General features: G+C 39.6%; 2 protein-coding genes and 2 pseudogenes across 2 annotated transcripts; 2 read left to right on the forward strand and 2 right to left on the reverse strand.

Annotated features, from left to right (window-relative positions):
• Positions 1 to 1,480: 1,480 nt before the first annotated feature.
• LOC149115058 (uncharacterized) lies at positions 1,481 to 2,274 on the reverse strand. Its single transcript, XM_089285836.1, has one exon. It carries the CDS (start codon positions 2,272 to 2,274, stop codon positions 1,939 to 1,941), a length of 336 nt encoding a protein of 111 aa, XP_089141962.1. The 3' UTR covers positions 1,481 to 1,938.
• Positions 2,275 to 8,251: 5,977 nt separating this feature from the next.
• LOC110054645 (carbohydrate sulfotransferase 1-like) lies at positions 8,252 to 10,813 on the forward strand (annotated as a pseudogene).
• A 4,255-nt stretch (positions 10,814 to 15,068) lies between these two features.
• LOC110054640 (carbohydrate sulfotransferase 5-like) lies at positions 15,069 to 17,270 on the forward strand. Its single transcript, XM_020760991.2, has one exon. It carries the CDS (start codon positions 15,609 to 15,611, stop codon positions 16,731 to 16,733), a length of 1,125 nt encoding a protein of 374 aa, XP_020616650.2. The 5' UTR covers positions 15,069 to 15,608; the 3' UTR covers positions 16,734 to 17,270.
• A 6,652-nt stretch (positions 17,271 to 23,922) lies between these two features.
• LOC110054639 (uncharacterized) lies at positions 23,923 to 25,543 on the reverse strand (annotated as a pseudogene).
• Positions 25,544 to 25,850: the final 307 nt, after the last annotated feature.

The following is a 25,850-nucleotide window of genomic DNA, read 5'->3' on the forward strand; positions in this document are numbered from 1 at the left end:
TACCAGACGTGTCCTTCCTGTTGCGAGGAAGCTCCTCATTCCGAAAGTAATCAACACCACGCACGTCTCCCCTCGTTTGAAGCTTAAACGCCAACAGCAAAAGTCATACCACGATCAGCACGCCAAACCTCTCCTACCTCTCCGTTCACAGCAAGTCGTGCGACTTCAGACTGACAGAGGGTACCAGAAAGTAGGCGTTGTCAAGCAACCCGCTCCGCAGCCACGGTCGTACATTGCGGAAGCTGAAGGAAAGGATTACCGTAGAAACAGAAGACATCTCCGCTCCGTTCCAGAACCGGCTCCTGCTAAACTTACTTGCCCTGCAGCGACCGATTACGACGTACCCTATGTTCCTTCCTCCCATGTGATACCACCTAGTTCCCAGTCTCCAGCTGAGCAGTCTCCTGTGAACACGCCAACCGGAGCTAGTAGTCCACCCGAGCTGATTCCTCAGAGGTCTCCCGTGAAGACTCCAACAAGACCCAGTGGCCCAGAGGGATATGTCACGAAATATGGAAGGACGGTTAAACCAAATCCAAAGTTCCGAGACTTTGAGGCCTGACAATAAAGCATTAACTTATGAACTGCCCTTTTTCACTTTCTCTTTCTTTGTTATTCGCTTCGCTGAAACTGCATGTATTTAACTTGCAAAGGGAGGTGTGGAACGAGCGTGAGAATCTGTGCGTGTGGAACGAGCGTGTGAATGTATGTGTGTGGAATGTGTGTAATAATGCTAATCAGTTTCATAATTTGGGTGTATAACATTTGATCGGTTAGTTGAATAAATGGACTTCTCCAGTGAAGGTCGCCGCTTGAAAACTACGCCCAAGCTAAAGAGGTATACACGACAACAAACCATAGCTCCAGGCTGTTCACACGATGTTTTAACACAGCGAAATAAGAAACACGAATAACGAAATCCGAATAATGGCTACATAGCAGCCATTCTAAGTAAACCTGTAAAACTGATTTTCTCTTTATGAGTGCAATCGCACACAATTGATCTTTGTTCACCATATTTAAACAAACTCTTTGGCCCCTTTTAGGTTACCATACCACCTTAAGCCTAGAAAATAGGAATGAAAGTGACTACAAATAAATCTATCTAGATTGGAGTGTGTTTCCTTGATTCCCGATAGGTTTATGGCAATTTAGGTGGTTTTTAGCTTCACTACTTTGTCCTCTATGTCAGTGAAGCTCAAAGCCGCCTACATTGTCAGAAATCGGCCTAGAAACCTCACGGGAACTAAGGAAACATGCACTTGAAGCGAGGTAGGTTTAATTTTTATTCATATTCCTTCGTATTTTTAAGCTTAAGAATATAACCATTTTCCCATACAAATTCTTATATTTTGATTGTTGGGTAGCCTGGGTACCATCTGTACTAATGTATGTATAAAGGACGCTCATTCGCGAGCTTGGGTCACCTGTGATGCAATCAGGAATCAAATGTTACGATAGCTACTTATGGAGTCCTTGATTGTGAATACTTGTTATTTATTTCCTAACAGTAAATTACAGTAATCTTCGATACTACTGACTTGACCGACTCCTAGTGCGCATGACCGTAACGCAATACAGCGACACTACATCTCTCCTTTCCTCTAAATAATGAGCTAGGTAAAACTTAAAAACGAAACTCAACATGTTACTTCCTAAATCTATCAGTCCTGTTTATGTTCAAACAAGTTATTTCCTTTAAGCAGTTGATCTAAGCAATGTCCAAGTAACACAGTCTTTGAAAAGTTCAGATAATGTTCACGCAATAATGTTGCTTTTCACTAAACCATTGATTTGAGCAATGTTCAAGTAACATAGTCTTTGAAATGATCAGGCACTCGTATTGCTCTTGCTAATCTACGAACTGGGGGTAATTCAACTGGTGTAACTGTAGGTGTTTCAACTGATACATTTCAAGGTGGTGCTACTGGTGCGTTTCTAGCTAGGTGATTCAACTGGTGTAACTGTAGGCGCTTCGACTGTCTCAGTTGGTTCAACTGCTTCTGCTGCATCAATGAAGGGTGTAGACTGTTCTTCCTCGGGATGTACAGGTATGTTAGAAGGCAGCTTTTTAAAGAATGACGGATTTCTTGTTACGGTGTGTTCTGCAGTTTGGGCTGTAATCATGCTTCCTTTCTTGTCTGTGGTCTCAAATGGCTCAGGCTTGAATGGTGTAGACGTCTTGTTCAGTTTTTGTTGCTTTATCAATACTTTGTCACCAACATTCAGGTCTGTGTTTTTGGCATGGTTGCACTTGTCTGCATACTCTTTCATCTTCTCCTTTCTCTTAGCATCAGCCCGTCTGAAGGAGACTTCCCTGTGGTGTTACGAGGGGTGGCCTTGTACTGTCGAAGGAAGGTGGACAACTCTTGTTTCCAGTTCTTGCCTTGAACGACAGCTGTCCTAATTGCTTTCTCCAGTGTCTTCATCAGCCTCTCCGCCTCTCCATTTGTTCTGAGCCATTCAGGAGTTATTCTGCGATGTGTGAAACCAAGTTGAGTGGCAAACATCTGAAAACTTTCACTATTGAATGGTGGACCATTGTCTGTTTTTACTATCTCGGGGATCCCTTGCCTGGCAAAGATGCTGTCAAGGTGAGGGATCACTGCCTTTGCTGATGTTGACCTCAAGATTTAAACTTCTGGATACCGACTGAAGTCGTCAGTCACGACGAGCAAGTAATCTCCACTTGGAAAGGGGCGACAGAAATCTATGGAGAGCTCTTGCCATGGGCTTAGTGGTAGGGGGGACATTTGCAGAGGTTCGCATACTGGCTTTGGATCAGGGATCGCAGTTTGGCACGGTAGGCACCCTTTGACAACTTCCTCGACCATTCTGTCTATCCCTGGAAACCAGACTGAATCTCGCAAAAGACGCTTGGTTTTGACAATTCCTTGGTGTCCTCTGTGAGCCAGCATAATCATTCGATCTCGAAGCTCGGGTCCCTCTCAGAATTACGTCATTTGATACTGAAAACTCCTGCTTGATCTGCTGATACTGACTGACATCTCTTCCAGCCTCGTGCCACTTTTGAGTTGCTATCACTCTTGCTAGACTCAGCAATGCTTCATCAGCTGCTGTCGCATCCTTTACTTCTGGAAGCGTAACGGCATGGGGCACAGCATTATTAGTTACAAAGTTAATATAGGCATCAACTCTTGATAAATGGTTGGAAGCCTGCGATTGTGTGGGATCCGGATGGCGACTCCTGTAATCAGCTGGATTGTTTGCTCCTGGGTTGTAAACAACTTTGGTTTTGTATGACTGTAGGCGTAGCTGTAGCCTCTCAACTCGCGCAGTTGCTTTGCAAGTGAGGTTGTTGAAGATTGTTTCTAACGACTTGTGGTCTGTGATAACTTGGAAGGATGACCCATAGAGGTATAGGTGGAAGTGCTCAATTCCCCAGACCACTGCAAGAGCCTCTCTTTCGGTTTGGCTGCAGTGGCTTTCGCAATCCGTGAGTGAGCGGCTGGCATACGCTACAATGTTTGTTCCTCCATCTGCTGTTACTTGCGTGAGAATTGCTTCCAGGCCGACTGGACTGGCATCAACAATCAGCTCCGTTTTGAGTGAGGGGTTGAAGTATTTCATGATTTCTGGAGTTGCCATGCTGGCTCTGAGGCAGTCGAATGCATGTTGTTGTTCTGGTCCCCACACCCACTTCGCATTTTGATGCGTGAGTTGACGGATTGGAGCAGAGATGGACGCAAAGTTCTTTATGAAACGTGCGAGGTATTGTGCCAAACCGAGGAAGCTGTGTGCCTCAGTTGCATTCTTGGGGGGGGACTGGCATTCATGAGGGATGCAACTTTCTTATAATCTGCACTGATGCCATCTGCAGAGAAGTGATGACCAAAGAAGTCAATGGATGATTGGTTAAACAGACAATTGGCAGGGTTTGCGGTTAGACTGTTTTCTCTCATTCTCTGAAGAATAGCTTGTAAAGCATCATCATGATCGGATTGGTTCTTGCCAAACACTATTATGTCATCAGAAATGTTTCTAACACTGTCAATTCCTTGCAGCACTTGTTCTTCTATGGATTTCTGAAAGATTTCAGCTGCTGAGTTAAATCCAAAACTCAGTCGCTTGTAACGAAACAAGCCAATGTGCGTGGCAAAAGTAGTAATGCTCCGGGAGTCTTCGTCCAGCTCAAGTTGGTGGTATCCTTGGTTTAAGTCTATCTTGCTGAAAACAGTGGCTCTGTTCAGATGAACGATCAGGTCTTCTACAATGGGTAGTGGATGTCACTCACGTTCTATAGCCTGATTGGCTGCTCTCATATCCACACATATGCGTATTTCTGTCTTCTTTGGGGGCCACAACTATCGGAGAGACCCAGGGGGTTGGACCTTCAGCTCTTTCTATGATGTCAAGTTCCTCTAGATTCTTGAGCTCAGCCTCGACTTGATCACGGATGTGAAATGGTAGTCCGCGGTACTTCTGGGCCAGTGGTTTTGCGCGGTCATTAACATGTAATTTTGCAGTTCTACCTTTCATCTTTCCCAGCCCCTCAAAGCAATCTTTGTAATTCTCGATGATGTTATCGACTTTGGGTGTCGACACAGTGTTAATTATGTATAGCAGCCCGAGATCAGTTGCCGTCTCATAACCTATCAAATTTCCATCACATCCATCAACAACGCAGAATTGCGTGACTGTCGATTTGCTTGTTACTCCCGACATGATTTTAGCTTCAAACTTGCTAATGACTGGTAAGGGCTCAGAAGATCTGTAGCCATAGATCCTCTTCGAGGTAGGTGTAATGTAAATGTTTTCCAGCTGATTGAAAGAATATGTGTCGATGACATTCACTCCCGCTCCTGAGTCAATAAGACATTTCACTCTCTTGCCTCCAATGGTTACTGCAGTAAACGGTTGTATCTTGTCACGCATGGAGTGGAGAGTGATGCGGTAAGTGTACTCTTCGTCGGTGGATTCATCGCCATCTCTCTCATCCACTGTATTGACTTTCTTGAAATTTAATCTGCTTCGGCATACTTTGGTGAAATGGCCTTTCTTGCGACAATGTTTACAAGTTTCATTCAGTGCTGGACAAGTTAAGGTCGTCCTTTATGAAGGTAATTTTCTCCACACCTGTAACACTTCTTGTTTTCTGACTTTGGCTATCCTCGCTCACCGCTTGGACTTCTGCTACTCTGGCTAACTTTTCCTGTTCCTCGATGCCTTTAGCTTGCTTGTCAGACACTTCTAGACCACGGCCATAGTCGAGTAAGGCTTTGAGATCCATGTCTTCTCGTAGAGCTCTTCGCCGTAATTGTGAAGATAAACAGGACACGACTATGTGTGACTTGATTTCTTCATCTTCGTTGGTAAACTCGCATGTTTGACCAAGACGCCTCAGCCGTGTGCAGTAAGAATCTAGCGATTCACCGGAATTCTGAGAAGCATTTCTGAACATGTAAATTTCGTAGGTCTTGTTTACTTTTGGCTGAAAATAAGCATTCAAAGCAGTCACTGCTTTCGCATAGTCCTTCTCTTCTCCTCGATCTGGAAGTGTTTCAAAAATGTCGCTGGCCTCTTCACCAGCGGAGTATAGTAGCAGCGCTCTCTTGCGTGTTGGATCTTTCACATCATGAGCGGCGAGATACATTTCCAAACGTTTCAGCCATTTTTTCCAACGTGGGCCGACTGAAGCGTTGTCTTAGTGGACGGAAAGTGAAGGACACGGAGGTAAGACATTCGCCATTCCGCTTCGGCAACTGTGTGATCGTCCCGTGTAATCTTTTGAGGTAATTTTTCGATGTAATCTCTCGATGTAATATTATGACGACAATATATGAGTGTTCAACTTGGGTTTCCCGCCTTACTCAAATGGCGGTCAGCGCACGTGGCGTTGAGAACTGAACATGTTTAGCCATTGTTTATCCAGTGTATTCGATCCAAAGTGACGATTAAGTGAAGTGTTACTGTAGTGGAATTCGCTTGAGTTATCCTCGTCGCCAGTTATGGAGTCCTTGATTGTGAATACTTGTTATTTATTCCCTAACAGTAAATTACAGTAATCTTCGATAGTACTGACTTGACTGACTCCTAGTGCGCATGACCGTAACGCAATACAGCGACACTACACTACTGGTTGCGTATTTATTGGTTGTTGCATTTACCCTACATAAATACAACAGCAACGTGAATACAAGATCAGCGGACCCTTTTGTTTCCAATTCTGCCATCCACAGACTCTAAGTGAAACAAAAAAGTCAAAATATTTTAAACGAGCTGTCAGCCCTACGTACAATCGAGGCATTTACATACCCAACACTGCACGTCATAGGTGAATGTAATATGAAGTCCGAATTCATTATATACCTAACACGACATATACCTTGAGCTAGCAAACTCTAACATAACGAACTGAAACAAGAATGTTCACGAAGCAAATAAGGGCTGAAACAACTGAATAAGGTCTGCAATTTCCGCCTGTTTTATTGCGTTGTACTTGACGCATTTACATTGCTCCTTCTTTGAAATTAAAATGTGACCTTTGGTCGTCAACGTTCTCCATAGGCTTGTGGGGATTAATATACCTTATCGGCTCGGTTTTGGAAGCCTTTTGCAGTGCTTGTATCATGGTCTATCATGAAATCCAATGGCAAATTACTGTTTCAAAAATCGAATTCTAACAATGAATAATTAACAAAGTTACGATAGAGCGGTTTTCAATTGTGTGTTGTAAAACGAAAACTAAACCAATCACTAATTAGACTATTGAGCCAATCTTAAACCGAAGTAAAACCAAAACCAAAACCAAAACCAAAGTAATTGCCTGATTACTTTCAACACTCAATTGAAAATACTCTAATAGATGGGGGATTACATTCACATTTGAGGGACAAGGACGGGCTGTGCTTGAAAGCGTAAAGCCGCGTTGTTAATTTTTCAGACTTTTGTTTGTTTGTTTTTTTTTCCCCGGGGCGAACTAGTAAATCGAATTTCTGAGTCAGCCGTGTGCAATTTGTAAAATGCGACCCACGGTCTAATATGTTTGCTATTCATAAATTGTTTAGAATTCGACTTCTAAGAAAATTATTTGCCTTCGGATTCTGACGCTCGTGCCTACTCGTCATGATCAGGATGGCTTCCAGATAAAGCGTATAGCACCAAGTGTTTACTATGGCGCCTTGAAAAATTAGAATCGAAACCACTGAAGAAAAGAGGTCAAGAATTTGAACTGTCATGAAAGATTAATGGCCCGCTTCGACGATGTCACGGCTGTTCCGATTGCCTCGATTTTTCATGCCCATAATAAGCACATACGCGAGTTTGTAAACACAAAATACTGTAAATTGCGGATCATAAGAAAGTCATAACCGTCCTCGAAATTTAAGATATGTGGTCCAACTTTTGCTGCGTACATAATGCTTTGTTTTGATTTTATTTTTGCCACCCTGCTATTTTCACTCTTGGTTTATGACTTTGCATAATTATGTTAATCTCACACCTTGTAGACTGCTTCCTAATTGGCTAATCTTTTGTTAACTGAGGTTTAACCACAGATCTAGCATGGGTATAACAATACAAAATAATATTTAGTTTGTCTTGTTTGAATCATCGAAACAAGAACTTCCCAATTGTAGCAAGAGTGAATTATAGAGGGTCTCAATGGGAATCACTGTTAACCGGTCCGGGATCATTTGCGGTCCAATCTGGGGATCATTTGCGGTCCGGGATCATTTGCGGTCCTGGGATCATTTGCGGACCCGTACAGACCCTGTTGCTGTGCAGTTTAATATATTGAAGCCACACCCATGCAGGGGGAGGGGCAGATCTAACAGTACCAGCGAAGATAATATTGCTTCTTGGCCACACTAGAAATAAATTTTTATGGGTAACGACATGGTAACCCTCCCCCATCCCCTTGCTGGGTAAATGCAAAAAACAGAAACAAAAAACACTAATCATAGTGGCAAAACATGGGTGGCAGTGAAGACAGAGCCTATCTCCCCTTGAGTAGTAGCGCCTCTAGGGGAACCTATGTTAGGGGGTAACATAGCACGGACCAGAAGAGGGGTGCCCTTCTGGGAGGACAATAGGTCAGATGGTACGATGGTACCATCCTGGAGAGATCCGGACCTACTTCCAAGGGTGGCCATAGCACTTACTGTGGGGCAAAGTGCAGCCTGGGTTGCACTTCCCTGCCACCAAAAACCTTTATTGACTAAGCAGCCGTGGTTTACACACAATGTAAGAAATAGAACGTGGCAGTAAATAAACCGATTAAAAAAAAAAAAAAAAAAAAAAAAAAAAAAAAGAAAACTCTAGATTTTGCTTCAGAAACGGCACGTCTACAGTCTGCCAGAAACTAAAAACACGACAATTTGAGGACGTCTGTTAAAATAATTACATCATGTTTGCTGCGAAAATACTTACACCCAGAATACTAAATTCTCGTGGAGAATGGAACAAGAACCTTTTCGAAAGTTGTTCTTCCAACGGCGCGAGTGAATGTAAAATAATTCATTTGGTCAGAGATCCAAGAGCTGTTGTTGATTCTTTGAAGTCTCTGGCGTTTTTTAGGAGATCACATGACCCAAGGCGCGAATTATCATGGTATGTTGAAAAAGTTTGCCATCAAATGGAGTTTGATGTCAAGATCGGGAAGTTGATGAAGGCATTTTCACCTGATGGGTACAAGTTAATCCGGTTTGAAGACCTCGCTCGCAATCCACTACGGGTAGTGAATGAACTTTACAAATTTACAGGAATCGAAATGTTAGATACCATCAAGAAATGGCTGCACGAGACGACACGAATTAGTCACGGAAATGCCTACAGCACCAGTCGTAACTCACAGCAAGTTGTTTCTAATTGGAGGAGAAAAATGAGCCCTGCTTCTGTGCAGATTGTTGAAAAGTATTGTGCAAGAGTAATGGGACAACTGAATTATAAATTAACTGGCATGTCGCCGAAAAAGCAACTGAATTTTAACATTTCACTGATCGATTAAAGTGGTATTTTCCATTCGTTCGTTTGTTCGTTTATTTATTGATATATTTTGAAACACTTGCAAATCGGGCGGCATTTAAAGAGATGGATGTTAAAATAAAGGTAAACAGAAAGGAAAAGCTATTATTCTGATATTATCTTTAAGCCGTACACACCATGCCCGACACTGTTTCCTCGCAATCCTTGCCCCGTAACACGTACCACAAACTCTCACAGCCGTTTGGAATTGCCAAAACTGTTTCCACAAATGAAAAAAAGAAAAAAAAAAGAAAAAAAAAAAAAGGCCGCCAAAATAAGATGCGTGGTGACCATATCTATGAGAAGGCACGTGCATACGTCTCGAAATCCAGAAAAAATAGGTAGTCTTAATTAGTATCACCCAAGTAGTGGACTAATGCAAATCCTGCATTTTGATTGGCTACGCTACTAGAGGACTATTAGTAATAGTAATAGTCCTTGAGCAGCGAAATTGGCGCAATCGATCGTGACGCTTTCGTTCGTTTTATTCCCAGATAAATATTTCTTCAACTTGCATTTGCTAACTTTATTATTGCCTTTTCTGTCCGACTAGTTGGGTGATATTAAAACAATTTGGCCCTTCTTCGGGTCAATAGCCCTTACGGAAATATTAAAATTCAGTTGCTTTTCCTTGCGGGCTACGGGTGTAATTGTTAGATAGACCTCTTCAGCTTGGGTGGTTTGTTTCCCCATTGTAGACCACGTGATATTCTCTTGAGAATTTTTCTTTTATCCATCTTAAAATTATTCATTCATATACATGCGATTATTCAAAAATTTGGAAGCAAGATTTCACAAGAGTATCATCACGTGGTCTGCAATGGGAAAACAAACGGCACAAGCAAAAGAGGTCAACACGACAACAAACCATAGCTCCAGGCTGTTCACGCGATGTTTTAACACGGCGAAATACGAAAAACGAATAACGAAATCCGAATAACGGCTATATTCTTCTTTGTTAAACCAAGGCCGGGGAAAGAAAGCTTGTTTTTGTTGCGATGTTTTGCAGCAAAGCCACGGTGGTATGAAAAAACAGCGAACCGATAGCAAATTGAAAAATTGTTGCCCGAATTTTAACACTGGCTTAAGATGTCTCCCTATGCGAGAGACTTGTTTTCTTGGGACAAAATGAAAAATTCGCTAAAATCGCGGCCTTTTGAAAATCAAGGGACATTGGGCATTTGTGTGGCGGTTGGTTTGACTTTGAAAATAATAAATGCAATCACAGGATGCCAAGTGAGTGTCGGGCTCCCTAGTACATGCATTAGTGCAGATAGAGTACTCGGATTCCCGGAACAGTGGAAATATCAGGATTTGTATGGGAGAAACGGTTATATTGTTAAAGCGGTATGTATCCCGAAATATGGCAAACATTTAGACTTTATAAAAACGATTTCCCTACAGATTGGGATTATTGCGTAAGATCATTTAAACCCAAACAATTGCTCCAATCTCTGAGGCAGCTTTAGGCTACTCCGCTGCCATTTATTATCTTTGTGTAAAACGTTGCCGTGTAATGTCTGTTATGTGTTGTTTCCTTTGCTTATTATGTCTTATTTTATTGTATAGGAACCTCTTGTGGCCTCAGTCGTTACCACATATTAATTTATGCGCAGCTGCAATGCGAGTTACCCGTATGCACAACGGGTTTTAAATGTTCCATTCGAGAAGGAATGTAAAAATTTTAAATCACTTTCTTTAAATGTTCGAGGGATTCGTTCTACAATAAAGAAAAAAGCCCTGTTGACCTGGCTTAATGAGCGAAAGTATGAAATCATTTTCCTTCAAGAAACTTATAAATAAATTTATTAAAAAAAAAAAAAAGAAACTTATAGTACTGTAGATGTTGAGGATATCTGGAAGACGCAATGGCAATGTAAGCTTCAGTTTGCACATGGTTCTAATCACAGTTGTGGGGTGATGATTTTAGTGAGGAGTGGCCCTGATTTTAGCATAAAATCTGTTAATTTGGATTGTGAAGGCTGCTCAATTATAATGGACGCTGAGGTACAGCTATTATTATTGCAGTGACTACTGACTACTGGCTAATCAGCGATGCTTGCCAGGATGATATCGATAAATCTGATATTATTCCTTAGATCAACTCTGACCATTCGGCAATATTTCTTCATTTTAATAGCTTAGACAAACGGCAGCACGGTCCCTCATTTTGGAAATTTAATAATCATGGAAGCTGAGGTTACCTTTAGATTTTACTTTTAAATAAAGGTGTCTAACCCTACCTTTACAAGGCTCATTGTTCTTGTTTGTCAATATTTATGCTCCCAAGAAGGTTCAAGACCAATGCCAATTTTTGGGCAATCTAAATAAGAAAATTGAAGATTTCGTTGATAACAAAGAGCATAAGATAATTCTCGGGGGAGACTTCAATGTCATAATCGGCTCTGACCTTGATTGTTCTGGCTGGAAACCATTTAAAATAGGCTCTGTCAAACAAATACAAGATCTATGTCTCGATTTTGACTTGGTAGACATTTGCGAATACGAAATCCGGAGTCTAAACGTTTTACGTGGAGGCAAAAACATCCTTTCATTCAGAGAAGACATGACTACTGGTTAATCAGCGATGCTTGCCAGGATGATATCGATAAATCTGATATTATTCCTTCGATCAACTCTGACCATTCGACTATTTTTCTTCATTTTAATAGCTCAGACAAACAGGAGGACGGTCCCTCTTTCTGGAAATTTAATGCTAGTCTAACCGATGAAGACGATTTTCTTACATCAATAAATGAAAGAGTGCCTATGTGGTTAAATGAATTCGATCAGTGAAGTTACTGATAAGAGACTGTTGTGCATGCGATTTAATCAAGTACAGGATTTTACAAGTTTCATTAAAATACAGCAAAGAAAAAGCGCGTTAGAAGAGAAAACAAACAAGTGTCTGATATTGAGACCTCTCTAAGGATTCGCGAAGAAAGGTGCAACGAATCACCAACCTTTGAGAATCAGGAGGAGCTTGAAATGTTGAAAACGGAATATAATTCTATTTACGAACAGATCGCAAAAGGCTCCATTATCCGATCAAAAGCCACTTGGTACGAGAAAGGCAAAAAATGCAATAACTATTTTTTAAAGCTAGAAACGCATAAGAAAGCTAAAAGCTCTGTTCGCAAGGTTTTTAACAATGAAGGAGTGTTAATCACAGATTCTAAAAAAATTCTGCAGGAGATTCAAAGATTTTATTCCAATCTCTGTAAACGTGATCCCCTCAGACCATCAGGGGAAATGTTAAACTCTTTATTGAACAATTCTGGAATCCCGAAATTAACTAATAATGAGGCTCAAACCTGAGTGGAGAATTAACAGTTGACTATTGTTACAAGAGTCTTCAGCTATCTGAAATCAACAAGTTACCGGACAATGATTGATTGCCAGTCGAATTCTGTAGAGCTTTTTGGCACATTTTAGGAAATCTGATGCTAGACAGCTTAAACTATTTCTATGATTTTGGCGTGTTGTCAAATTCCCAGAAGGAAGCTTTTATCACCTTAATTGAAAAAAGGGACAAAGACAAGCGGGACTTGTCGAACTGGAGATCAATCTCACTTATGAATGTGGACGTTAAAATAGGGTCAAAAGCTATTGCTAAAAATTTTATTAATATACATAGTTAACATGCTTGCTATTCAAAAATTGTTTCGAATTCGGCTTCTAAGAAAATTATTTTCCTCCGGATTCTCATCCAAACACTGTAGTTTCTGACGCTTTTGCCTAAACTCGTCAAGATGGGTTCCAAATAAAGCGTATATCACGTAGTTTTTACTACAGCGCCTTGAAATATTAAAATCAAGAATTTGAAATGTTATGGAAGACTAATGGACCGCTTCGACGATGTCACGCTATTCCCATCCTCTCGATTTATCATGCCCATAATAAGCACATACGCGAGTTTGTAAACACAAAATTACAATAAATTGTTGATATAGCACCACATCGTCGAAGTGGATCATAAGTAAGGGTGCGTTCCTTTGGGATGATCTGGATCAGGATCAGTGATACAAGTTCACTCGAATAATGGTGCATCAAAGGAACTGATGAATCCACTCTGGTCGCGGATTCATCGGTTCCTTTGATGAACTATGATCCGAGTGATCTTGGATCACTGATCCTGATCCAGATCACCCCAAAGGAACGCACTCTAAGTCATAACCGTCTTCAAAATTTAAGAAATATGGTCAAACTGCTATTTTCACTCGTGGCTTAGGGCTTTGCATAATTATGTTTATCTCACACCTTGTGGACTGCTTCCTAATTGGCTAGTCTTTGGTTAAAAGAGGTTTAACCATGGATCTCATGGGTATAACAATATAATATAATATTTAGTTTGTCTTGTTTGAATCATCGAATCAAGAACTTCCCAATTGGGAGTAGTGAGAGTGAATAGAGGGTCTCAATGGCGATTACTGTTAGCCGCTAATTAAAAGGGCTAGAAATTTAGCCTTCAGGCATAAAAATAACAGGCTTTAATTTCACAGCTTCGTTAAGTTGTTTATATAACTGCGATGATTAATCATGTCTTCATACGAATTCCACTCTGTTGCATAAATTACGAGGGGGAGAGTTGTATAACATCCGTAAACGAACGCTAGACTCGTGTGGACGAAAATGTACTGTGTATGCTTTTATCATACTGTCCACTGAGCACTGGCGTTATCATATGATTCGTTTTTACTTTCTAGCATAACGAGTCATTATTTCAGATTTCATTTCATCATCCTGACCTATACTTTTTTATTTGTTTACACTAGTTTATAAAATTTGGTTCTAGTTTTAATTTTTGTGGAATTTTGAAATTACAATTGTCTGACGTTTCGATGTTCCTAACATCATTTTCTAGGTGACGCAAGGATTTTGAAACACCAGCAAATTAATTAGTGTGTCATTTTATTTTACATGTGATGTCACACCTCACACAAAGCTAAGCTTAGTACAATGTGCTGTATTGTACTCTACTGTACTCTACTGTACCATACCGTACTGCACCGTACTGTACTATACTGTACTGTAAGATAAAGAAACTTGGTAAATATTCATAACATGAATATTTACTAAGTTTCTTTATCTAACAAACTTTGCGCGACACAGTTTTCTTCTTGTTTTGACTTTCTGTACTGTACTGTACTGTACTGTAGTCTCTTGACTTGTCTTGCATTGCATTGCATTGTATTGCATCGCATTGCATTGTATTACAATGCATTGCATAGCATTCTATTGTATTGTATTGCAGTGCATTGTATTGTATTGTATTGCATTTATTGCATTGTATTGTATTGCATTGCCTTGTATTGCATTGCATTGTATGACATTGTATTGCATTGTATTGCATTGCATTGCATTGTATTGCATTGCATTGCATTGTATTGTATTGTACTGTATTGTATTTTAGCGGAGCACCATAACTATAGGAAACAGAACCACGTGCATGCGTAAAAATACAAAACCATGCAATTCTTTTTTCATGGTCAACATGGCTAGCGGCATGGATAGCGGGCGCGTGATCCCTAGGGCGACGTCGACGGACGACTACGTCGCGCAACATGGCAGCCATACTAAAAAAAATAACCTCACCTCACAGGATCCCCATGGGGCTGATATCCAGAACTCAGTTGGAAAACGGTCAATGAATCTAAAACTTTGACATTTTACAGAAGTCTGCATAAAGACTTTGTGTGTGGATTCTTAGGGAAATTAGCCAACCTTCATTTACGAGTCTGCCCGGGTCTCTCAAGCAGAAGCTCTTAAGATGTCACTGAATGAAGTGGTTAATTATAGAAGAAATGTAGTAGACGCATTAGATGTGGCGCCATATTTGAAAGCGAACATTAGCACTAATCCATAGTTTGTTTCATGTTTTGTTTTAATTTTCTGGTTACAAATTGTCTTCAGATGTTTTAGAACCGAAAGTAGAAGAAGAGAATAAAATGCTATTTATTATTATTATTATTATTATTATTATTATTATTTTCATTATTTTCATTATTATCATTATTTTCATTATTATCATTATTTTCATTATTATTATTATTATTATTTAATTTTTTTTGACCTCTTCTCGGGGCAATTGAGGCCACGAAGCGATTTTTAAAAATACCTTGCCGTGGAAGTTTTTTTTTCAGAATTAAATTCGATAAGCTATTCATAAGGTTTTTTTTTCATTTATCCATTTATTTGTTCACATACAGAATAACGTACAAAAAAGCTACATAATTACTTACATTAAAATACCTAAAACAGGTTTAACAACAAACGATAAAACTAGTGGTAACAATAAATAAATAAAAATAAATAAATAAAAGGTGACTCCTCTGCCCGGTTTTTAGTTTTTTAAAGTTTTTTAGCTATTCATAAGGTTGGTTTCACTTTCGTTTTTGGTAAAATAGCTTAGAGGTAATTAATCTTTGTGTTCACCTACGGTCAGTTTAAGTTGACGTCTCAAGGGTAATCAAGTAGAGTATTTCAAATTAATTGAACATTTTCAGGATTGATAGAATCATCTGTTATATCTCTCCTGCAGGCTGCCACTAGCACTCCAGACGACGAGTCAACAAGCTAGGAGAGATACATGGCGCATCTGCTTCGTTCCCAAGATATCTTTCATGTCCTGTTCAATGGGTTTAGTATTCTTCTCTTTAACTTTCATGTACACCATCAAGAGCCCACTACGGAGTGGAATTTATCATGCTTTTACAAACAAAACAATTTTCCAGGCCATTTCCCCTGAATTAAAACTCCAAAACACTTCAAAGAAGAACGAACAATCATTACAGCATCCCAAGAGAGTGAATATCATTTTGATGTCTTTTCCACGATCGGGATCTTCATTTCTGGGCGCAATTTTCCACCAGCACCCAGGAGTTTTCTACCTTTTTGAGCCATTAGGTCCTTTGCAAAACAGTTTAACCAAAGCTGCAGGTTTCGAGTTTGAGCATTCATCGCCATCTCATCAAAAGAAGGCATTTGAATTTTTCAGACATGATGAACTGCAAGTTTCAGTTGACAGTGGCCTCTTTATCCGTCACCTTGTCCCGAAAGTTCGTAAACGTACCCTTGCCCTAAACTCTCCTCCATTTTGTGTCAAAAATGGAAAATCTACGGTGTGTCACAAGTTAACACCACAACAACTTGAAACCGTATGTAATAATAATTACAGTGTGTTTGCTGCGAAAATATTCACACCTAGAATATCAATTTCTCATAATGACTGGAACAAAAATGTTTTGCAAAGTTGTTCTTCCAACGGTGCGAGTGAATGTAAAATAATTCATTTGGTCAGAGATCCAAGAGCAGTTGTTGAGTCCTTGAAGTCTCTGAATTTTTTCAGGCAACCAAATGAGCCTAAACGTGAATTATCATGGTATGTGGAGAGAATTTACCATCAAAAGGAGTTTGATTTAAAGATTGGGAAGTTGATTAGGACATTTCTACCTGATGGTTACAACTTAATCCGGTTTGAAGCTGTTGCTCTGAATCCATTGCCAGTGGTGAGTGATCTGTACAACTTTACAGGAATTGAAATGTTAGATACCATCAAGAAATGGCTGCAAGAGGCAACAACATCACGAAATGGTCGCAGAGGAGGTCCCTACAGCACCAGTCGTGACTCAAAGAAAGTTGTTTCTAATTGGAGGACAAGAATGAGCTCGTCAAATGTACAGATTGTTGAAAATTACTGTGGAAGATTGATGAGACAATTGAATTACACATTAAACAGCACACCATAGAAGAGACAATCCGAATTTAAAAGCCCGTGGATGGCTAAAAAGTAGTGTTTGCCATAAGCTTTTCCCCAGTCCCGTTGATAGGAAATTCTGAAATATACAAACAAAAAGGTTGCAGAGGTTCTTGCAGCAGCAGTCGTGACTCAGAGCAAGTTGTTTCTAATTGGAGTAGAAAAATGAGCTGTTCTTCTTTGTAGATTGTTGAAAAGTACTGTGAAAGAGTACTGAGACAACTGAATTTTAACTTAACTGGCATGTCGCCGAAAAAGTAACTGAATTTTGGTATATCATTGATTGATCAAAGTGGCATTTACTTTTGTTCGTCCATTTATTGAGATATTTGGAAACACTTACAAAAACCAACCACTAACCGCCAATAACACCAGTTAATTGGGACGGTATGTTAAGGAACGAATGGAAAAACCAAAAGTAAAAGAGAAACCTCACTTTTAGCATTATGGAAACTTTAAACGCCCAGTTGCAGACCGCCAGAAAGCTATTTTGTTGTATATATAGCGAGAATTTTAGGCAATAAAACTTGCAAATAGAATTCTATATGTGCTATATTTTTACATGTGAAAAGAGCGATACGTCCAATCAGCTTCGCGTATAGCATTCTTCACATGTGAAAAATATGACCAATCACTGTACAGAGTAGAATCACTTCGCAAATCAAAGCAAAGCACTCAAATGGCTGCTGAGAAGCGCGGTCTTGAAATCAGCGCCAGCTTGAACTTGAGTTTGTGTTTCGCAAACATGGCTTCGGCTTCCCGTTTAAGTTCACTTTCGGAAAAGCAACAGCGGAATACATCCAACATCTTGAGCGTTAGCATTTGAGCTTCAAAATCAATGGCCATTCAAGAAAGGCGAATCAAAGCGCAAAAAGAGAATCTTTGCGCCAAAACCGCATCACGCCAAACACAAATTGACTACAAACATTTAAACAGCTTGTGAAACTTAGTAATTGGTAATATTTTTGGCTTTATCGGTGTAATATTCGAGGAGAAATTTTGCTTTCAAAAACTGCAAAATTTCTGGGTGGCAAAAGCGCCGATGCGTTCGTGTCTGAACCCATGTCGCGCAAAAAGTGTTAAATGCATCGGGCTCAAATTTCTTCGGGACAGTTAATCGTATTATGCCCTTTCAATATTCAGAACTAGTATTTTTGTAGCTCAATCAGAAACTGCATCGATTATGCTTATAAGGCAAATATTGTAAACGACGATTCGCTTATAAATTTGGGTGAAAAATTTCTCTGAACAACACGCGTACACGGAAAAACTGGACGGGGCTAAATCTTGACGGGGATTTGTGTGTATCAATCATCTATCATGTCCCAGATTCTTGACGTTATTTATTGAAGGTTTACGATTTTTATTTTTGATGGCATGCCAGTGAAAACCAACAATTATGGTTTATTTTACTGTAAAGGATTCTTTTCAATAGTTTTCTGACCCGAGAAAAGTTTTCCATAGTTTATTTCTTCCTTAATTATGGCTTAGTTGCCTGAGGAAATACCTACTCTACAGCACTTAAGAGCAACTCTCCAGGAAAGTGAAGCAAAGTTGGAAGTGGAAAATTTTAACGCCCCCTTCAATTTTGTGTGGAGGTAGGTTACCTAGGGGGATAAACAAAAGCAACCATATTTGGATCAGCAGATTATCGTTACCATGGTAACCGCACTAGATGACGTCGGCCTCAGGACCATGTTTTGAGAAAAAGTTCCACTCTCAAAAAGTAAAAGTAAACGAGTCTGGTTCTCGGGTGCATGTAAGCCAATTCAAATGAAATTCGTTCAGATAGTAGAACCACTCTCCCAGTTTATAAAATTCGCCGTTAAAGTATTTTGAGTTTTATAAACAAGAAGAAAATGCGCATCTTACTATGTTCCCTGTCAGCCATTTAGACAAGCAAGAAAAACAAGCACAACCATATTCGTAATTTCTGCGAAAGTAATCTTTCCACACAAACCAAACTAGCAGCAGAGATAACACAGATATTGACGTTTCTAAATACCATAAAATCAATTTGGGGAAAACTATATTCTGGCCATGGGTACTGAAGACACCTGGGGCAAATTACAAAAAAATGCAAAATTGGCAATTTTGAAGGCTCTAGTATTTGGCTCAAACAGGCATTGGAGAGAGAAAATCAGCTTCAAAAGTATCTTTTATCATCTTGTCTGTCACCTACATTTAGTTAATAGGGTTTTGGCCAACGAATTTGATGAAATATAAATTGGTACAAACCCTACCTTGATGGTTTGGGAATTTCTTCAGGATGCTTTCGTCGCGTGGTTCTCTCCAGTGTCTCTCCTTCGCTCGCTCCATTTTCTTGACCAAATCTAGGGCTAACTCTAATCTAACGGTTACTCCCATCGAATATCCAGTTTGCCGTGTCTCAGACCAGAGATGATGATACAAGAAGCCCGCATATACTTGACAAAGAATAGTTGAAAGGTCAAAACATGGTCGTAATACTTGCGATTTCTGCCGCCGAGCACCTAAATTCATCAATATTATCCGACCAGGAAGTAAAGTAAATGTGTCGAGATCAATGTACAAAACAAATGCATGCCATTGAACAATCCAAAGTAACGTCTTTGGCTAAAATCGAGTCAGATATTGCGATAGTCGATAAGTCAAGAATGGTGAATAACTGAACGCGTAGGCCAAAAGTCCGAGAAGCACGACTACTGACCGGATGTAACACAATGTAATGGGATGTAACACCGGATGCAAGTTTAATGATATCCTCTTGTAATGGGGTTGTTTTACAGTGGCAATGGCGAAGAAAACCAAAACAAAAAACAAAAAAAACAAAAAAAAAAAACGAAAACCGAAGAACCGAATAAAAACATCAAAGAAAAATTAAACGTTGAGCAATCTCATACCCTGGGAAACTAGGAACAAGGTTGAAATGTTTGGGTGGAAAGTCTAACTCAGATTCATACGCACCGCAGAGCCCCGTGTTGAATTTTATTTTTTGTTGAATGGGTACAAGTGCAATCTGCATTTTTGGCACGCACAGCGTGAATTTCCCTTTTTTGCATACCTGTATAGACAAACAGAGTTCGAACGTCCAGGAGTTCTGAGAAAAACTAACTTCCTTGTTCTCATTCAAGCCTGCACATCATTTGTTGTTAACGAAAACCTGAACATATTTTAACACCTGTCAGTACTCCTTGATTTACTGTAGCTAAACCAAGAGACGATAAATGGTATCCTCTCTTATACAAACTTGATCCAATGTAGTAAAGCCAATGGAGGCAATCAGGTTACGTAAAACGATCAGTGACGCGCTTTTCTTTTGTCCTCTTTATTCATCACTGTATTAAAATAGTCATAAAAGATCCAAATATGGCTGTTTTTGTTCATCCCCCCAAGTAACCTACCTCCACACAAAAAATGAAGGGGGGTTAAAATTTTTCATTTCCAACTTTGCTTCACTTTCCTGGAGAATTGCTCTTAATTATCTATTCATCACGCAGGTGTGCGCATTCAAATTAAACAACTGTCTCTCGTCCACTTTCGTCCAACCAGTAAGGAGTTTATCCTGCAGCAGAACTTAACAGGTTGAGACTGAAGCGTTTGCTCCCAGAAAAAAAAAAAATTAAAGACACAATAAAACAGATAAAATGAGCCTAAATTATCAAATACTCAATTTTCTGCTGTACGAAATGTATCGTTGATGTCTTAATATATATGTAGCAGTTTCTTACCAGTCCTGGCTTACTTTTCAGTGTTTACCACAAGAGGAAGTCGCAGTTTGCAAAGGCAAGATAAACCCTTCTTGTAAGCCCTTCCATGTATTGCATAATTGTAATATGTTTTTGGTGAAAAAAGCAATCTTGACTATTTTCGATTCAGAGTTATATGTAATGTTTCCAGTGGTATTCTTTCATATTAATTGATTGTTGCCTAAGTGTTCAGACTTAACTCTTGAAAATGATGAATTTCCTCTTTGCAGAAGGCATCGGAAAAAGTTGTTCAAAACGAAATCGGTTTTAATGTTTGAACACGGAGCGAGCCTACAAAAAGGCAAGGAGACGCTAACATTGAAGCACTTTGTTGGCTTTCTTTGTGTAAAGGTGGAAAGCCGAAATAACGGCACAACGGTAGAAGTTGTGAAGAAAAAGTGTTTTTTGTTAAAACAGCGGTGTTATGTATGTAGAGTAAAACATAGTAGATAATAAAAATACAGTGACAAACAAACTTGTATTGACCCTTTAGAAGATGCCTTTCGAAGAACAAAAACGATGAATTCTCTTCGTCCGTTCGGCAGTCAGTTCATGGAACATTCAAATTTCGCCACCAACTAAAATAGCAAAGCAGACACCTGCTTTCGAAGAGCTATCTGCTTCCATTTATCTGAGCATGCCGAGGACGAAACAATTCTCGTAAGAGGTGATTTTTTTAGCCTACCAGCACAGACGGATTGGTGGGATGTACAGATTTATTCAGATTTATGTGCGTCATGATTGTGCAAACAAAATGCAAATTGAACAATGCTGAGTTATTCCTCAAACTTGTCTATATTCCAAAGAAATTCGAAACAAAAAGTAGTACGAAGTAAAGAAAGAGAACTTGAAAAATGACAGAGTGAGACTTCGCAGAATATAGACGTTAGAAAGGAGAAGGAAGACTCGTGGCTGAAGATAGATAGAAACTTTATTAAGAATGTCATCAACCACCTGAATGCAATAAAAACAAAACTTAAGGTCATGCAAGACCGACTGAATTTGAGCAGCAAGGTTACGACAGCAGCTAATGCTCATCTTAAGTTATGGAATCTCCTTTAGATAGCTGGCTGAAGAATAACCGTATTACCGTGGAAACAGTAATATTTTGTTTTGGATCCGGCTTGAGTTACATTCAATGCAACTTCGTTGCGATGTACAAATCCACAATGACTATAAAATGTTTAAGCAAGCAGCCGGAACGCTGATCCTGCTAATATACGTTGGATCAATAGTGATCTAATGGGCTTCACACATAAAATGAAAAATATAAAAGCAGAAACCGACACAGCGTAGGATGATTTCCTAGGATGTACTATATTTCGGCTGGCCAAACCGGCCTTCTCCAGGTACAATGAGAATTTTACATTGAAACGTGTTTTTATGTAGCATGTTTTCGTAATACCGGAAATACGTAAATAATGAAATAACATAATAAAAGGAAGCAATTAAAAGGTTTTTTCGCGGATGTTCAGACCATCGGGATCAATTGTTCCGCCCTTTTGAATTAAAAAAGCTTTCTTGGCCTTAAGGATAGGGTCTCGGTTGGAAAAGAGTTTTTCGATGGGGATTAATTGCACGTCGTTAGCAGTACGTGTGGCTAGGAGAGGACAGGAAAATCTAGCCGCGTTTATAATTTACCGGCCGCATATCGTCGTCTCGCACATTATTACCTTCGCAGTCTACTTGCATCTGGGGTCTTTTGCGAGTTGCGGTTCCCAAACTTATTTCTTAACGGCGTTAATCCACGGAGTAAAGAGACTCTATTTTCTTCAGTCTGGCATCAAAAGTACTAGACAATTCACGGCATTCTAATTTGAGTAAACAGCTCGAAAACATACAATCGCTTTCGCAGGTGGAAAAAGAAAATTATGGAGTTGAATTAAAAAAAAAAAAAAACCAGTCAATTATCTTTCTAACCTGTTTTCCTGGAGGAAATTTTATTGTTTAGAATAATATTATCATTACGATGTGTCCCGGAGTCCCAGACCCGCAGTGTGGCACGAAATGAGCTTATTTGCTTTTCCTGTCGGGAATGGCCCCTTTGGCGAGGGTTAAAAAAAACAACATATTTACTGGGAAGTAGCTACCAAGTGTAACCCAAATCTTAAAACAAGCAAGTTTCTCAGTCGACGAAAACAAGTACAGGACTACGCATGCATGACAAAAGCTTGACTTTTTCTCGCATCAGTAATGTTTGAAACTTTTTGAAAATTCAGTGCGTTACAACAATGATTGTTATCTTACTTATTCAAGCTTAGTGCATGGGATTCTCTTCGAAATAAGAGAAATGCACAATGCAAACTGATGAGATTATCATTTATGTCTTATCACAACACATCGGTAATGTTTTAATACCGCATTGCATGATTAAAAGATGCTTTTATTCGCGACAGAAAGCCCAAAATTAACAGGCATCCGAGACAATTAGGGATAAAAAACTGGCAAAAACAAACAAGCAAATAAGCATCAGGGGTCACTCTTCCTCCGTTTTGTTCCTTTAAGTGGTAAAATTCATACATTATCCATGTGATCTGTAGCCCTGAAATATCATATCAAACAAAAAAGTGGTGTTGCTATACCCCTCCCAGCCCCTCCCTCGTCGCAACTCTGCATCTTGAAGTAAACATGAAGAGCAGCTGGTCCATGCTTGTCCAAGCTGGTTCAAGCTATTACCTCGTATTTAATTTTCCTGTGAAACTTATTCTATCTTCCCTTGCATCAACATAATAGTGTTTGGGACATATCTGTTCCACATGTAGTTCTTTGCAAGTAAATCGATTTCCCTGTTGTATCACAGGCCCTTCATAACATTCATTTCGGGTTTCTGTTTACTTCAATGCAGTCTCCAGACTCAAATTTACATTATTTTTCTGTCCTGCTATTTATATTTACAGTTGAAGCTCTTGTAAGCGGACGCCCACCGTACGCGAAAAAAGTGTGCCCGTAACGGGAGCTGGTCGCCTACGAGAATGGTTCTCGTAAGCGGCCACTGGAGAATTAATGTAGAAAATTGCACGAATATATGAGCCAAAGTTTTTGTTATTCTTTATGCAAATTGCTGTGGTAATTGTTATTATAATTTCGACCCGTGTGATATTTTTGAGAAAATGACGTCATTTTCTCCAATTCTCAACCAAGTTACAAAAGCCTCGAAAGAGACCTTATAGGGGAGAGCAACTGGACTTGTTTCATACTGAATGTTCAACTCTTTAGACCTTGTAGTTGAGAATGAATGAATTTTCCTTATACTCTTATAGAGAACTGTAAAGCTTCCATTTCATACATGTATTTAATATTTTACATAGAGATTTCAACTGTTGAAAGAGATTAAAAGCCTCCTCAATTGAGGATGGAAGCTGCAGGCCTTGGTGATTAATAACATAATGGTAACCCTCTTGGTAAATGTCAGCTTCGTTGTCATTGTTTTCCACATTCAAATGCCATGTAATATTTTTTTTATTTTGCAGCAAAATTTTAATTTGCTGTAATAATTTTAATTTGCATGGGTTACTCTTCTGGGCCACCGTACTATACACTCCTTGTAGTTCAAAATTTAACGTAGAGGTCATATAACAGCTCTTGTAATCAAGTAAACATTAAGTTCTATTGTGATCATGTTATTTCATTTGGATTATTGAAATTATGTGTACTGTTAAGTCAACCATCAAGCTGTAGTTGGTTGAAACTTTGGAAGAGGTCAAGGCATCTCTCTCATTAAGAGGATAATTCCAGCCTTCAATGTCGATTATGTATTCAAAATACTCCTTGTAGTCATCCTCCTCTACTTCCATATCGGACTGTGATTCTACTTCTCTTATTTGGGCTTGGGAAACAGGTACAAGGCAATGGACAGCACCCGAATTTTCAGGTAGGTAATGAAGGATGTCGGGAACCCCTGCAAATGTATCATGACGTGACCTCCTAATGTAATGACTGCTCCAGTGATCTCTTACTTTGTCAAGTTTATTTTAAATTACTTTTGTGAAACAAAACCATAAAAATTTCAAGTGGAAAACATTTCCTAGCTCACGTGCTCTGGACTCGCACATGTGTTTGAAGAAATTGATTACCAATTTGACCTGCTTTGTGCAAAAGAAGACCACCACCCTTCAGTCCGCTGGTTTGAGGGCGAAGATCCATACTGGTGAGCTTTTTCAACTGCAAATTCATCGTTCCCAACATTTCTAAAATAGCATTGCATTGTAGCTAAAACTGCATTTTCAGTACCACAATCAGATCGTACAATTCTTGGCCAACCTCCTACATTCTGGACAGCATCTAAAAAAAATGTGGCTGGTATCTTTGGATTATTGTTAGATTTGTCCACTTCCAACCAGATTATTCTTGTGGTGTACCCACAGATGCAGCCGTGGATTGGGAAGCCATGTGATTTTAGTTTGATACCCTAGGTGTCAAAATATACATCATAAAAATAGAACTTCATTTCCAAGGTCCTAAATACACACAATTTTATAACATGCCTCGAGATCACCCAGATTGCGTAAACGTAAACTGGGATAATGCGACTTGTCACCTAACTTACACCTACCATCTATGTGCCAGCACAAGTTTGGCCCATAGGACACATAAGCCCTTCTTCTCAGCCGCCGTGACCTTTTTGGATCAATTTCTTTCATAATGCTTGCAACTTGGCTGCGCGGAACATTCACATGATGCCTTAATCGAAGAGCATGCCAAATATAGCGATACCCGGCCAGCGAACCAGCCCCTTGCACCTCTATCGTTATGAGCTCTTGCCCGATATCTTCGTCATGGTTAGCTGCTTTTCTCTTTAAAACTAAATCTCTCAGTTTCCTTTTCAGTGTTCTGACGTGCATTCGCACACTATCTTGTTTTTCCAACAAGCTCACAATTGCTTGGTAAGGATACCCACGATGAGAGTACCCCTTAATTAGCTCATCGACACTAGCTTCTCGCTCGGTGACGTTCTGTTTTAGAGGATCCCCGCATTGGTGACAATATTTGGCCTCAAGCGGACAGTTTTCCCCACAAGAACAGCAGAACATTCCGGGAAACAATATCGCTTCGACTATGGCTTCCTTAAGGTCATGTTTCCATGCTGACCGAAAAGATCTCGGTCTCTGTGGACGAAAGTGGGTCCAGACCTCCCCAGCCATGATGCGCGCGCATCATATTTTAATTTAAAATTGCAGCAACTTTTATTTTTGTAGCAACTTCTTTTTATTTACAACAAAATTTTATTTTTTGCACAACTGTATTTTTGTAGCATGTTTTATTTTTGCAGCAACTTTTATTTTTGCAGCACAAACTGTTTATATTTGCTGCAACTTTTTTTTTAATTATTTGCAGCAATTAAAAGCAATTGCAGCAGGTATCTTTATTATGCAGCAAGTCTT

Source organism: Orbicella faveolata, unplaced genomic scaffold, assembly GCF_042242905.1.
Source record: "Orbicella faveolata isolate gen_17 unplaced genomic scaffold, um_ofav_v1 contig_13, whole genome shotgun sequence".
NCBI lineage: Eukaryota > Metazoa > Cnidaria > Anthozoa > Scleractinia > Merulinidae > Orbicella > Orbicella faveolata.

What these genes read in the sequence shown, in the direction of transcription:
- LOC149115058 (XM_089285836.1), bottom strand. Translation starts at nt 2,274, where the DNA reads ATGAAAGAGTATGCAGACAAGTGCAACCATGCCAAAAACACAGACCTG.
- LOC110054640 (XM_020760991.2), top strand. Translation starts at nt 15,609, where the DNA reads ATGTCCTGTTCAATGGGTTTAGTATTCTTCTCTTTAACTTTCATGTAC.